The sequence below is a fragment of the Netta rufina genome (assembly GCF_964035555.1).
Source record: "Netta rufina genome assembly, chromosome: Z".
In the NCBI taxonomy this organism is placed as follows: Eukaryota; Metazoa; Chordata; class Aves; order Anseriformes; family Anatidae; genus Netta; species Netta rufina.
The window spans coordinates 56061486-56076014 of NC_140126.1; the positions used below are offsets into that span (position 1 = coordinate 56061486).

The 14529-nt window shown below is 36.7% G+C and overlaps 1 protein-coding gene across 2 annotated transcripts in view; it reads left to right on the forward strand.

The window, feature by feature from the left end:
* Window positions 1-14529, forward strand: part of FER (FER tyrosine kinase) — a 192104-nt gene that overhangs the window by 50855 nt on the left and 126720 nt on the right. For both annotated transcript variants that reach the window (XM_084305460.1, XM_084305461.1), the window contains exon 10: window positions 3146-3335. In XM_084305460.1, coding sequence (XP_084161586.1) covers window positions 3146-3335 — 190 coding nt within the window. The remainder of the gene's footprint in view (window positions 1-3145; window positions 3336-14529) is intronic.

The window sequence follows — 14529 nt, forward strand, 5'->3', positions numbered from 1 at the left end:
GAACCACAAAGTTTGCATTCATAAAAGTGATAGGCAAAGAGTTTATAGATGCTAATTCTTTATGCATAGATGGATTGGTGAACATTCTCTGACAGATTTGGGCAAAAAGGCAGATAGTTATCCTGGTATTCGTCTTGCCACAGTCTAGGAAAGAGAATGTAGCACTGGAGTTTCAATATCTAGGATATGTCTTATCTCTGGATCATGAGTTGTAACCACTCAGCAATTGGGTTACTGACATTTTAGCTGATCTGGTATATTCTCCAAAGTTCTCCTGATGGTAGAAGGCCATCAGGAGATGTCATGGGGAGATTTATTTATTTTTTTGCCTCTCCCATAGTGAGATGAAGAACGCTGTCTTCAGGAGAGATTATTAATCTCTTTGTGTGATGTTTTTAAATATCCACAGTCTCATGATGAACTTTGCTTTTGGGTCCTCCAGTTGTGGCTTCGTACATCATGCTCATCCTTTCCATACAAGTGATCATTTGACTGGTTGTAAGGGCTTCGTTTCTTTGGTAGCTTAGTACAGTGCACATCTCTGGGGATATGACATTTTATCTTTTCCTGCCAGTGACAGATGGTTCTTATTACTTCAGAACTTGTTTGAATAATCATCTGTCTCAGGATAGTTTGCGAAGGAATAATTTTGTCATCTAAGACTTCTGGATTTTAGTGTGTTCGGGCTATGCCTATTCCACATCCAGTGTTTACATGTGCAAGTTATGGCAGAGCAGCAACTGTGTCAACAACAAGGTTGAGTAAGGTCTCCCATGCTTTTTTGGACACAATTGAAGCTGTGGATGTGCAAAATTGATAAGCCTTGCAATTTTTTTTTTTTTTAATGAATTTTCCAGTAGTTTTGTGGGCAGTGTTGACAGAGCTACTTGAACCTTGTTCATGAGCACAACAACCAGCTTCATTTCTAAAGGAGGAATAATGTGAGACACATTTGTTTTTGCCAGGGCAAATGAAAAATCCTTCAATATCTGCTCAGGTTGTAAACAGGGATAATTTCTTAAGTTTCCTTTTCTCTCCAAAGGGGGAGAGCTCACAGGAGTGTCTGTCCTCCAGAAGTTATCCCAAAGGTACAGAGGGACATAGTACTGCAGTCTTCTTTGATGCCCCTTCTCTCAGTAGACCTGGTCCTTGACTTCCTTCATCTGTGCTTTCGGACTGTGAGAACTCTGTTTCTTTCTAGACCGTGTTTCTAGGCTCAGTTGGAGTGCTATTATGGTTGTCCGTGTTGTACCATGGATGCTCTTCTTTGCTGGGCAATTTCTGTCCACCTTTGGTTTGGGCAGTTCCTAAGGGCAACAGAGCCATCTAGGTACCTGCTCGATTGTCTATTTTGGAGTGTGTCTTTAAGTTGAATGTGGGGGTTCTTTGATACCTTAATGTGAAGAGCTTTCTTATGGCCATCTTCATTTAATTGATCTCTTGTGTTTTCCAAATGAGGAAATCAGCTTTCTAGCATTTCTTTAGTACTCTCGTTTCATGCTCTTAAAACTGAATTTGTACTTGACGGTGTCAATGTAAGAAGGACGTTCTGCTTTTACACACACAGGTCTACATCCTTCTGGGTGTCCCCCAGACTCAACTTCATTCATTTCTAGGCAAGCTGCAGGGTCTGGGGCTTCGTTTAGTTATGTATGTATTTATTTCTGTGTGGAGTCTCTTCAAATGTCTCTCCAGTTGCCTGCAACGAAGTCGGAAACCTTGATGATTGCAGCACAGGAGAGTGATAAGAGACAAGTCACTTTATGTAGATGTCTGCTTGAAGGCCACCTACATTTTTCTTTCATTCCAAGCTTGTTTCCAGCACAAAAACTGATTAGTAGTTTTCAGTGCTGCAACTGTTGTTTGAGAAAGGAGAATCTTGGGTCCTTAACAAACTGTTTTTTTTATAAGGTAACAGTTTGAAGTCTGTCAGTGTAACAATGGAGGCATTAAATCTCTCAAATAAAGAAGAGTCGATAAATAGGCTGAAAACTGGAAAGTGGACATAAAACATAGCTGTAACTAAATCTTGTTAGTCTGAGTTACTGACCTGGAAGAAAACTATAACTGATAAGTTGAGGTGACACACTAGTAAGCTCCAACTGAGTTCTGTATTGTGCTTGGCTAGCGGTGTTTTAATCTATCCGAATGTATCACAGGATCAGTGATTGAGTTTGGAAGGGACCTGTAGAGGTCTAACGACCAGAGGTTAACCAAAATGTAAACTTACACAAACAAAAAGGAAAGCTTATGGTAGTTGAGGGTGGCCATTGCTCTGCATTAGGAATAGGGTTGGAGGTAAGAAGGGTAATTTGAAAATGCTCCTGTGATTTCTGAATCCATTAATGGAAAAATACTATGTAATGGTGGTATCGATAAGACCACAAATAGAATATGGGATCCAGTTTCAGTACATATTGCAGAAACAGAGGGATATTCAGAGCAGAGTGAAACAAAAAAAAAAAAAATCAAGGATGAGAGAAAAAAAAAGTGTTTTAGTTACTTGTGGAGCTCAATTTATTTAGCTTAAGAATGTTGAGCAGCTACTTGTCTATAGTCCAAAATACATACTTAAGCAGCAGAGTCTTCTTTCAGTCTTGAAGACAGAGACAACAGATATCTCTAACATTAGGCTGGGCCAATTTATTAACCTCATCCTTACACTCAGTGCATTGAAAATGCTTATCGCAACAACTGTGTGGATTGCAGTGGGTTTCTCGTCACTGGAAATCATAATCTAAAAGTCTGTTTCTTCTCTAAAGGATGGGGAACCCTAGTGGTTATAAATTCAGTCAAAAGTGGATGAAAGTAGTAGTATCTGCATTTATTATTTTTGTTACAGATTGAAATAAGAAAACTAATGGCAAAGTAAAATATATTGCTTTTTTGTCTTGAAGCTTTGAGAATTTTCTAATATTGGCTTCACGTGCTTATGTCTTTCTACAAATAACTCTGCTGAAGAATTTTCACGCTCTTATAAAAGTTTAATAAAATTTCCTTCATTGAGTGAATAGATAGTGATGAAAAAAAAAAAACTACACCGAAAAACAGTTTCCAATATTGAAAACGCTTTCTTTTTATAGTTCTTGTAAAGCAAAGTAACCATTTTAAATCATGTGCATTTTAAAATTATTTTTCTTTGCAGTATTGTTCTTTTGTTGAGCCAAAAGCAAGCACTGGAAGAACTTAAGCAAACAGTTCAGCAATTAAGATGCTCAGAGGCAAAATTTGCAGCCCAGAAAGAACTACTGGAACAAAAGGTTCAGGAGAATGATGGGAAAGAACCACCACCTGTAGTGAATTATGAAGAAGATGCCAGATCAGTCACTTCTATGGTAAGTTCTACTGAATTGTGCAGCTGTGCTATTGTACTTCGGACCTGAGATGAGAGGCTCAAGACATACATTTACATGGATAACTGAAGTGAATAAACTTCACTTTGCATTTATGGAGACTTAGTTGTTTAGAAAAACAGTCCAGTTGTGTGATTTATTTATTTTTTTAAGATGTAATAAATTCTAATACTTTGTGTATGTCCATAGACTTTATTTGGCCTTCCATACCCTTTGTGCTAAGGTTCTCATTAGATTGCTTTATAATTAAAAGTGTAAATCCTTAAATAGATTTAATGAACATGACTGAGTAGCTACTGGTAATTTTGTCAGCTGTGTTGAAGAAATACATTCACAGATGTAGATAGAAAACTAACGGTAAAAGCTGTTGGAATCAATGCATACATTGTGTAAACGAGAATTTAATATTACGTACTCTAATAATTCTTTTCAACTAACATTTGTTTCTTTGCAACTTATTTTTAAATGTTTACATGCTCTTGATAATCAAAGTAAACTTACTGTTCTACTTGATGAGACACTATGTAATTTTTAAAAGTACTTTGCTAATGTTTTGTGTCTTCCTTTTCTCAGTTCTGTGCAGCTATGTGGAGAGACAGTAGGCCACATAAACAAACAAACAAAAAAACCCAACTGTTACCTGTTTACTAAAGGGACAGACAGTAGTGTTTGCTTTTACGGATGAGGTTTGACACATTTGAGGTGTTTGTGACTTGTTTTCTTTAGAGGTTTAGCCAGCCTTCTTTTGGTCCACAGAGCACTAGTGATGAAGAAATGTCTGTCTTTGAGAGGAGAGCTTTTGTTTTCTCCATCTATTTGTGGAATCGACTTCTTTTTTCTGCATTCCTACAGTTATACTTAACTGTCAGTGTTTTCTTAATACCACTACATTTGTTTAATATTTACAAGACACTGTCCATTTTCATTGTTACAAAACATTAGTTCGTGCAACGTGAATGCATACCATCATCTAGGAGGAGATGATAATACACAAAATGATGAGGAAAGAGAATGGGATGGATCAGGAAAATTATTGTTAAAGGACACGAGGCTTAGGGTTTGTTTGGAGGTAGGTGATCTTGTTAGCTTCTTCTACTAACCTGCAGTAGTGCTACTGAATATTGCCTGAGCAGTCTAAATGGTAGAATGGTATTTTTCCACCCCACTTCAAGGTTACTAAAGTCTTTCTTCTGGTGTCCAAACTTGTGTTTTGGTGTGTAGGAGAAAATAATCCTTGCGTATATATGTACACTATATAGAATTTTGACCTCAGGATTTTTTTTGACTGAAAGTTACCTATGATAAGTTTTCTTTTGGCTGAAAGAGATGTATATTGAGATTTTTAGAATTATGAGAGAAATATATTCTCACATATGTTAAGTGTGCCAAGAATAACAACATTTTTGTTAATTTGACTCCAGAGAATTTAGTACTGTGATTTGTATACGTCATGAAAAATGGATATAGTTTAAGTGCTGGGTGTTTTCCCATGAGTGAGTTATTCAAGACAGGCAAATACCACTTAAGTTTTGTTTAACTAATAAGTTGATATCCCGTGCTAATAAACTGACTAAATACTGGTAGGTAGAACTGCAATTTAACTTAATAAAACTTTGTTCCATTTCTTTCAATGTTTTTTCAAAAAAAAATTAAAGGCATATTCAAGAGGGAAGACTTGACCTCTCAGTCAGAAAAGTAACAGTCAGATGAGCTGTGTATTTAAATAAGCATCCTGTCAAGTTGCATAGCAGGGTTTTTTTTTTTTTCTTTTTCAGTAAGACTCCTTAAAATTATGTAGGTGATAAATGATCAGAAATGGAACATTCTTGCTGCTGATGCTTATCCTGGCATATGCAGGAGGATCATTGTTTCCTCAACTATAAATGTATTTAGGGTTCTCCTTTTTATCTAAAGCCATGTAATCTAAGTGTAGTCTGAGACTACGTTTGATTGTAGTTATTATTCCCCTTGGAAAATTCATTGTAAATGCATGTTTTAAAAATTCTTAATAATGACAAATGTTGTATTGGCTTGTATTGTGAGCATGCATATGAAGTGTATTTAGAAGTATTCATTCACAACTGGATTTTTTTTGGTGATTTTAAATTAAAAAGTTGAGGTCCTGTTTATATGAAGTATGTGTATTGTATCATATAAATACAGCCAATTTCATGGAGCAATAGTTTGCAAATTGTTTTGTTTCCCATCTCTTACAGTAGGTTATGGTACTGTAGGACACTAAAAAGGAATGCAGTTGTGAAACACTGATAGAATTTTATAGACAAGCTTATGTTACCTGTGTGCCATTTTATAGCTTCTTATGTTTCCTTGTTCCTTTTTGTCTCTGAATTGTAGGAAGGTTCATATTTTTTGGTCTTCTGTATGGTTTGGGTTCGTGAATATAGCTTACGTTTTGCAGATTGTTAGCTCTATCTTGTTGTTCATGCACACATTTTAAGAAAATAGAAAATGGCTGGATGATTGTTTTGTTCAGTCATGATACTACAGCAAAGAATAAGAAAAAATCCTGAATGATTGTATTCAATGATCCTGGCATCCTATATGAAAAAAAAAAAAAACACCACACCACACTGTGTCTTCTTTTTCTAATATTTATAGCTTTATAATGGGATAACCATGCTTTCACATGGTTAGAGATATTTAAGTTCCTTAGAATAGTTGCAGTTGCAATATTGTGCCCAATGTAATCAGGAGAATTATAGTTTACTTGTTCTTCTATACTTATATGAATTAGGGAGATAGACATTGTGTAGTAGTTGATCATTCCTAGTAAAAGAGTTATATTTTTGTCAAAATAATGTAGTATCCAAGTTATTACACGTTATGTCATTTTACAGAAACTAACTGGAAGCTTGAGCTAGCTTTTCAGTGTGCAGTTAATGAATGCTTGCGTTGTCGTTTCTCTTAAAATACGTATGTTTTTCTTGTTATTAATTGGATCAACAGAGTGTGGTAATAGTCCACCACAATTAAAACAAAGAAAGCCCTATTGCATCTAATCATCTGATTAGAAATAAAAAACACCAAGAATATTTGGAACATTGCAGTGCCAGTGTAAAATTTGCTGAAGTAATTAAGTATAACAATGGTGGTTTGCATTTCACAGTAAGACTTTACAATTAGAAGATCAGTATTGACTTGAGTATTGTTACAGAACAAGAAATCTTCAGGGAGAACAAAAACCTTGCAGTAGACTTAATACCAAACAATAATACAAAATAGTAATTAATTTTGCTTAGCATCCATACAGTGAAGTCTGTGTGCCATTTTAATGTCTCTTCCCATTTTCCTAAATGACAGAAACAAATACTGTGAAGGTGCAAACCCAGTATCTTTAAAAATATGTATTTACTTTTTCTGATGACTATTTAGTGTATTTTTTTTTATTTATTTTTTTAAATAGAATGCATCGCTTCAGGGCATGTGGGAGTTAAATTGGCACTACTTCAGGTTCTGTTTAGAAACCATATTATTATTTCAGCATAGGCATGGTTCATATAGACTATATTTTGTATACCTTAGCATTATACTGGAACCACTGATAAAACTGAGACTTGGTGTGCAAGCTCTGTAATGCTGGAAAAAGTTGTCAGCAGGTGGAGCTCAGTGCCAAAAGACTAGTTATGACTGAATAATCTACATTTCTCATCATTATATGTGTTTAAAAGAGGTAGAGATGAGACACAGAAATGTGGTGGGAAAGAAATGCATGTTCTTATGTTTCTAATACCCTAAATAATCTGAAGAGGTGCTTTTTTTTTTTTTTAATGGTAAAATACAACAGTGGTGTAGAAAGTCCCTAATGCGTGATCTTCAGCAGCATGTAAGCAAACCAAAGGACCTGCACAGTTCTGCTGCTTATGGAGCAACAGCACAAAGTTACTGCACTTTCTCTGTATGCTCTTTAAAGGACTTTCAGTCCAGCGTGGTTGTCAGGATGGAAGGCATCTGGAATACAGACAAGAAGGAAAGAGACTGTGAAGTCTCTGTTAACATGAACTCAGGATAGGTAAATGGGACAGAAGGAAGCTGAAGCATCATCATACAGCTGGTAGGATGTGTTAACTACCAATGCATCATTGCAGGAGAATGCCATACTTTACGCTGTATGCGGTGGGATAACAGAACATAGCTACCAGCATGAGATTTTACATTTCTGAACTCCTGTTACAGCTGTTGTAGCAGAAGTATGCAAAAGGAATAGGATATAAAATTTCACGTCATTTCTGAGTGTTTTTACTATTTGTTATTCCTTTTTAAAAGGCTTCAGAGATCCTACTTTTGGTGGTTGCTTTAAAAGTAAGATATGTCAGCTTCCGGTGAAAATTGTTTGTGGTAAATATTAAAAAAAAAAAATAAAAATCTTTACAGTAGTTATGGAAGAAAAAAACAGATGCACAAAACAGTGATAAAGTACTTATTTTCCTGATTTGCTAGTGTTAGTGCATTGTATTCCCATCTCTGCTTTGCAGATACCGCGAATCAGTGTTCCTTCTCATAGTGTGATCAACAAACCAATTGTCCTAGAATTGTTTTTTGTCTTACATTCCTCTGCAGGCTTGGATTTAAGGCACTTATTTTTTAGGATTCTCGTTAAAATTGTAATTTACAAATTTAATCAATTTGCAACTCTTGAACTTTTTCACGATGGTTACATAGATACTAAACAGCATTTAGAAGAGTTGACTGCGATTGAACATGCTTCATCAAACGAGTTTTATATGATGTATCATAGGACCCTTAAATGTATCACGGAGTAGCTGTGCTCTAGGGAGTCTCATTTTCCCATATTGTCCAAGGCTATATAGAATCTTGATTTTCAAACAGATGCAGGGAAGCAGTTAGCTTCTGTGACAGACCATTGCAGCAACAGCAGAAAGCTTGATGGTAGAGTTGGAATTTTTTTTTTTAGTGACTTAGAAGAATTAAGGCATTTCTCTGCTTTGTACTGCAACACCAACAGCTCCCTTGTCTAATATGTGTCTCATGACATTTATATAAAACTAAGATTATATGTGACAGTGTTTATTATGAACTGGTAGGGGAGTCCTTCACAGTTACTTGATCTATGCAGTTCTATACCTTGTAGGCTTCTGCGTTATCTGAAGGTTGTGAAGTTCCTTGTCAATAGAAACAGGGCCAAAGTTTATGCAGCACTGGTATCCCTATCCTTTTTCTTACTTTTGTCTCAGCAAATGAAACACTGCCAGTGCAGTCATGTTGTAGAAATTGTGCCTATTAATTTATAAGACTTGGAAATAAACAGTTGTATTTGTTGGATTCCTGGACAGATGGAGTTCAACTAAGTGATCTTTGCTTTGGGCTGCTTTCCAGAGCTCGCTGGCTGGGACTTGTGTTTCTGGTTCACAGACAGAACTTAACATGGAGCAAAAATGCACCAAATGTCAGATGCTCATAGCAAGTGTGGGGAATGAACTCTGTTGTTCTTGCTGTAAGAGTACGTTCTAGCTTCTGTTTCTCTGTAAGTCCTACCTGCCTGGTAGACATACATCAGAGGAAGAACAATCCACAAAGAGATGCTAACACAAGAAACAGGTAAACTCAGCTGTGTTTTTTCCTGAGTGGGTGTAGTAACACTCACTGGTCCAGAATTTGAGATAAGAGCTAAAGAAGCTTCTGAGCCTCTTTGCAGTAAACATGCCTGGAAATGTTTGAACTAAAAGATTAATCTGACAGTAATCTTTTGATAGACCAGGACTGAAATTATACATTTCTTAACGAAATTACCTGGAAAAAAAAGGGTTGAACAATAATCTAGTCTCTCATACATAAAGACGCAAAATTAGAAGTGTGAATGAACTTTGGGAGCAATCGAGAGGGGTAACTTGTTCAGAGTAAACAAAACTCTCAGAATATTTGAAATGCAGAATTAGTGTACCCTCTCTGGATGAAGGAGAATGTATGTACTTCTCTGAAGTACATACACTTCTCTTGAACTGCCAAATATAGTTCAAGAGCTTTCAATATTCCTTAAGGAAGAAGCGATCATCATGCTAATGTTGCAGCAATGTATACCCCTGGGGCATTTGTTATTTCATTCAAAATCTTCCCTGGGAATTAGGAAAGCTTTACTCAGAAGTTTCACTTTGAAAAGAAGACACATACTGTTAACCACCGTATGTTTCAGTATGTATTGGGATAATTCTGTGTGCATTGGGAAGAAAATAGTAATTCTCTGCTGAAATTGTCATCATTGTCTCCTTATTTGTTTTTCATAGTGATTTGACTGATTAATCGTGATTGTTAACTTCTCAGAGGTAACACACAGGCCCTTAGGTAACAAAGAAATAATGTGGTAGCATTTGCTAGGTATGTATAATCTCTTTCCTTTTTTTCCATTTTCTTTCCCTTTCCTCCTTTTTTCCATGCCTGGTTGAAAATGCCCTCGTTCTTAAAGGCAATGATAATCCTCTTGAAAGTCTTCAAGTCCGGTATATGATACTTTATTTGAATTAGAATTTATGGTTTTAATTGAGTGCTGCTGGTAGTTTGTCACATTTGAAGAGTACAATTTTATGGGTTATTTTGCTGTTACTCCTCTTTTCTGCCATGTGGGGAAGCTCTTCCCTGCAACAAAATGAGGAATCAGAACAGTAGTCTAATCAAATTTTCAAAGCACTACCCTTATGATACAGGCCAGATCACTTTTTGTTCTAATTTGTATTTTTCATTGTTGGTGATCTTTAATTTAATTGTGGGGTAAATGATAAATCCATGTTTCAGATGTTGCTTTTTTTTTTCTGTGTGTTATCCTGCAGTAAGGTAGATGTGAAACATTTCAGGTCAACATGGGATCCAGGTGGTTGTACATCAACATTAATTGACGGTTTTAGATTGCTTAAAGTTTACTGTCTGACCTCGGGCTGTGACTGAGTATGTCAGCCCCATGTAGATGTCTTGGATTCTCTAAGCCATGAAGAGACTAATAAACAGAGATGAAGCCTACTTTCCTACAGGCACTTTTCAGTTCTTGAATCAAAAATGCCTTGAATGGTAGGAGAGGAAAAATACCATGTGAGATGTGTTAGTCATGGTAATCCAGTCAAAAAATCCCAGGATTACTTGTCTCAGCTTCTTTTTATGAAGATACAGAAACAGGTCACAGAAAACATTTTTAATTGACTGTTGTATTTGGTAGCGTGAGAGAGGCAATGACATTTATGTCAAGATAACGGTAGATATCCAGGAGTTTAAGGAACTAAGGTCATCATGCTAAGAAGAAAAAAAAAAACATCTTTCAGTATTCAAGATGCATGGAAAAGAGTCATTTTTGAAAAATGATTGCACTGTTGGAACTGTCAGTTACTTTAATATATATATATATATATATATATATATATATATATATTCCTATTCTGTAAGATCGCATGGGCCAAAAGCAGGCTTGTTTTCTAAAAGTTAATACGAACTTTTTCTGCAAGCAAAATATTTTTTAAAATTTTCTCTTTTTGTCAGCCTTTAATTGCAGGAAACAAGGGTTCATTGTCTGGAAGTTAGAAGGACAGAAATCTGTACAACTCTTTAAAAAAAAAAAAAAACAAAAAACAAAACACACACACACAAAAAAGACAAGCAAACAACCCAATTAAAACAAAAAATCCCCATAACTTAGAGTAGCTAAGAAAGATTTGTTTGCCTTGAACTTTCCTTTAGTCACTCAGTACATTTAAAGAAAAGACCTTTGCTGGAAAAAAAAACAAAAAACAGATGTGTCCTCTCTCAGAAATCGTTATGATTCTCTCAGCCAAATAAAAAACAGAGGACGTTGTTCTTGGGAACATGTTTTACATCTAATAGATGATGAAATTAGGTAATCCCTATACCATGTGCTTGTAACAGGCCCCGTTATTCTTAATCAGGATTTACATGAGCAACTAGAGTTCGTAGTAACATAGTTTCTTTTCTATAAACCCTTCTAGGGAGTTACTAAAAGCAGTTGGTACATGTATTTAATTTGACTTCTCATTAACCTTTGGCAACTTTACTAAGATTTACAAACATGACATTTTGAGGGAAATGCAATTATAGATGCTTACTTTGTTAGTGTATCAGAGTAACTTCTGATACATGGGAATCAAATTAATGAGAAGTCATCTTCTCAGTGTTATCCATTGAGGTTTGATTTCACTTTAAAACTTCTTACATGCAATATCAAGAGATACAATGGGACACGGGTCCTAAATAGTTGTTAGGTTGCAGTGAGGGTCAGCTATTTGAAATGTATGGGTGATCCTGGGGAAGAAAGTGACCCCAGAGGGGCAATGCCCTCATCAATACAGCACTGTGCTCCAGGGTTTGAGCACAGGGGTCAGAAACAGGTGCTTTTATGAGGGACTGTGAGTGGCTTCAGAAAAAACTGAGCAATGAACTGGGTTCAGGGTTCATCCATGAATCCAGAGAAGACAAAAAGGAAGGGGCAGTCAAACAAGGCTTAAGACAGGGCTATGGCATGGGTCCAAAGCCCCTCCAGGGCCAGGGGTCAGAGCCAAACACAGGACTGGAGAAAGCTACAACATAAAAGTGAGGGATCCGTCCAGGAGGCAGAGCCAGAGATGGAGCTGGGGACAGGTAACTTGCTCAGGCAAGGGTGCAGCACCCAGGGCTGGGCTGAAATCAGGCTGGTTGGCCCACGCACAAAGAACAAACTTGCAAATTTGAACATGCATGTAATATTTTACATGTTGTCAGTGTTCACAGAATTCCTATAGAGAGAATGTTTCCTTGAAACTTGGACTTTGCCTTTTTCAGTATGTGTTGCCACAGTGATTCATCCAGTGTTATATGAAAGCATAAATAGTATGTTAAGGAAAAATACAGGATGCATGTGATACAGCCTGGACTATATCTGCAAAGTTTTGGTTTTGGTGTGCCTCAGGATTACTTGTTTGATTTCTAAATCTTGGACTGAGGTACTACAAGAAAATAAAATTGCTCAGTGTTTGGGTTTACATGTAATATGAACTGTTGTAATTCTCCCTTTAAATCAAATTTACCTAGTTTTGCCAAAACTTTGCAAAAATGCAAACTTTCACAGTGGCTAATGTGACTGCAATTATCTTAGTCTGGAAACCTGTATTTAGCATTTAGTTACTGACTGTGATAAAAAGGAAAACAACTGTAGGTAGGAGACAGAAATGGAAACTTCAGTATGTTGGGAGGGGGACTTAAAAGAGATGCTTGACAGTCTTGACAGTTTCTGTATCATGGTGACCTGGAATTTTAATCTTATCTGCTAGCAGCTTTCTAGAACAGAGAACCTGTTAATTGTTATGCTGAATTCATTCTGAGTGAGCAAAGACTGTCACAATTCAAGAGAAGCAAAGCTGATGTAAAAGGATCTCATGTGACTGAACAGTCATTACACCCAGGTGTGCAATAACATTGTGCTACAACAGAACGTGAATTTTGCATTTTTTTTAAGTGAGGGAAGAGTTGCTTGGAGAGTTTTTAAAATAAATAAATGAAAAGTAAAAGTAACTTTTGTTTAAATATATATCTTTTAGGTGTATGGCTTTTCATTAGTTTGAAACATGAACAGCTCTCCTCAAGGAAAATGGAGGTTCAGAACAGCTGGTAGGAATGTAGCTTGCTTATATTACCTAGCTTGATGTAAAAATTAGCTGTTACTATGTCATCTTGGTGTGGACATAAAGAGGGAGCTACGGGTGGGAATTGTAGGTGTTTTGTAGTAGAATCTTGTTACAGTATAATAGTACTTATTTAATGATTGTTGTTGCAAGGTCCAGGCTATGCTAATACATGAAAAGGCATGTAGTAATAGGACAAGGGGCAATGGCTTTAAACTAAAAGAGGGTAGGTTTGGAGTAGATATAAGGAGGAAATTCTTCAGAGGGTGGTGAGGCCCAGGCACAGGCTGCCCAGAGAAGCCGTGGATGCCCCATCCCTGGAGGTGTTTAAGGCCAGGCTGGATGGGGCTTTGGGCAGCCTGGGCTGGTGGGAGGTGTCCCTGCCCATGGCAGGGGGTTGGAACTGGATGGTCTTGAAGATCCCTTCCACCCCAAAGTATTCTCTGATTCTGTGACAGCTACATACATACCATTAATAAAAAGATGTTTAATCTTCAGATAGTTTTTGTATTGTGTGATTAAGTAGATTTTTCTTAAAAATGTGACTGTTTTCTTCTGAGGCTGTTCTTGCTGGTGAAACATCCTCTTTTTGATCACTAATGTTACACAAGCCCTGCTTTGAGGCAGTGTAGTTGTACCCAAATCCGTGGCCCTCTATTAGTGAGTCTTGGTGCACATTAAACATTTGCAGCTTTTGTTTGGTAGATCTGTTGAGTCTGTGTGTTAATTAATTAATTAATGCAAGTTAGCATTGTTTTTATGGATCATTGAGTCTGGAATTTGATCGCTGCATTGTAATATCTCAGGGATAGTGTAGTAATGAGATGTAGCTTTACAATATGTGCTGAAAACTTATGAGAAGATGAGGATTTTCAATCAAGATGACTGAAGTATCATTTTAGTTACTTCCTTCAGCATACTTATGAAGTTGAAACATTAAGTCATAAAGCTGTACTCATAATCCGGAGTAAGTATTGTTTCTTTTTTGGGGGGGTGGGGGCGAAGGAGAAGCAAAAGAAGCCTCTTCTGTCACAAAGAAGACCAACCTGCTTTTGATTTGACATGCAGTTTGAGGATGCTGTATGGGAATCACTGATGAATTTTCAGAAGAGGTCCCTGGGCTGGATATTCACCTTCTAGCGAGTAACGACTAAGACAAGTGAAAGATTTCTTCTCTTGACCACTGAGCGTAACGACCCAAAGCTGTTCTGGAATTCTACAGGATAAGTGTTACCTAATTGGGCTCCTTGTGCTAGATGCAGTATGCGCACTTTACTTTGGATAGGACTGAAAGCTGTTTCTGGTACCATAACTGAGACTTACAGGCTGAATCTTTCCTCTTTGATGTCGGTATTTTCAGAACAGTCTCCTTTGTGTTTGTGATTTATACAGCTGTGATATTAGATATGACATGAGTACAACCAAGTGTAGGCTATATTTGGAGCAGGATTTGAGCATTGTCTATTTATGGGGCTTGCGTTTTTGTTCATCTGTTGTTTAAATAGGCAAATGTTTGCAGAAATGTTTATGTAATGTGTAGAAACTTC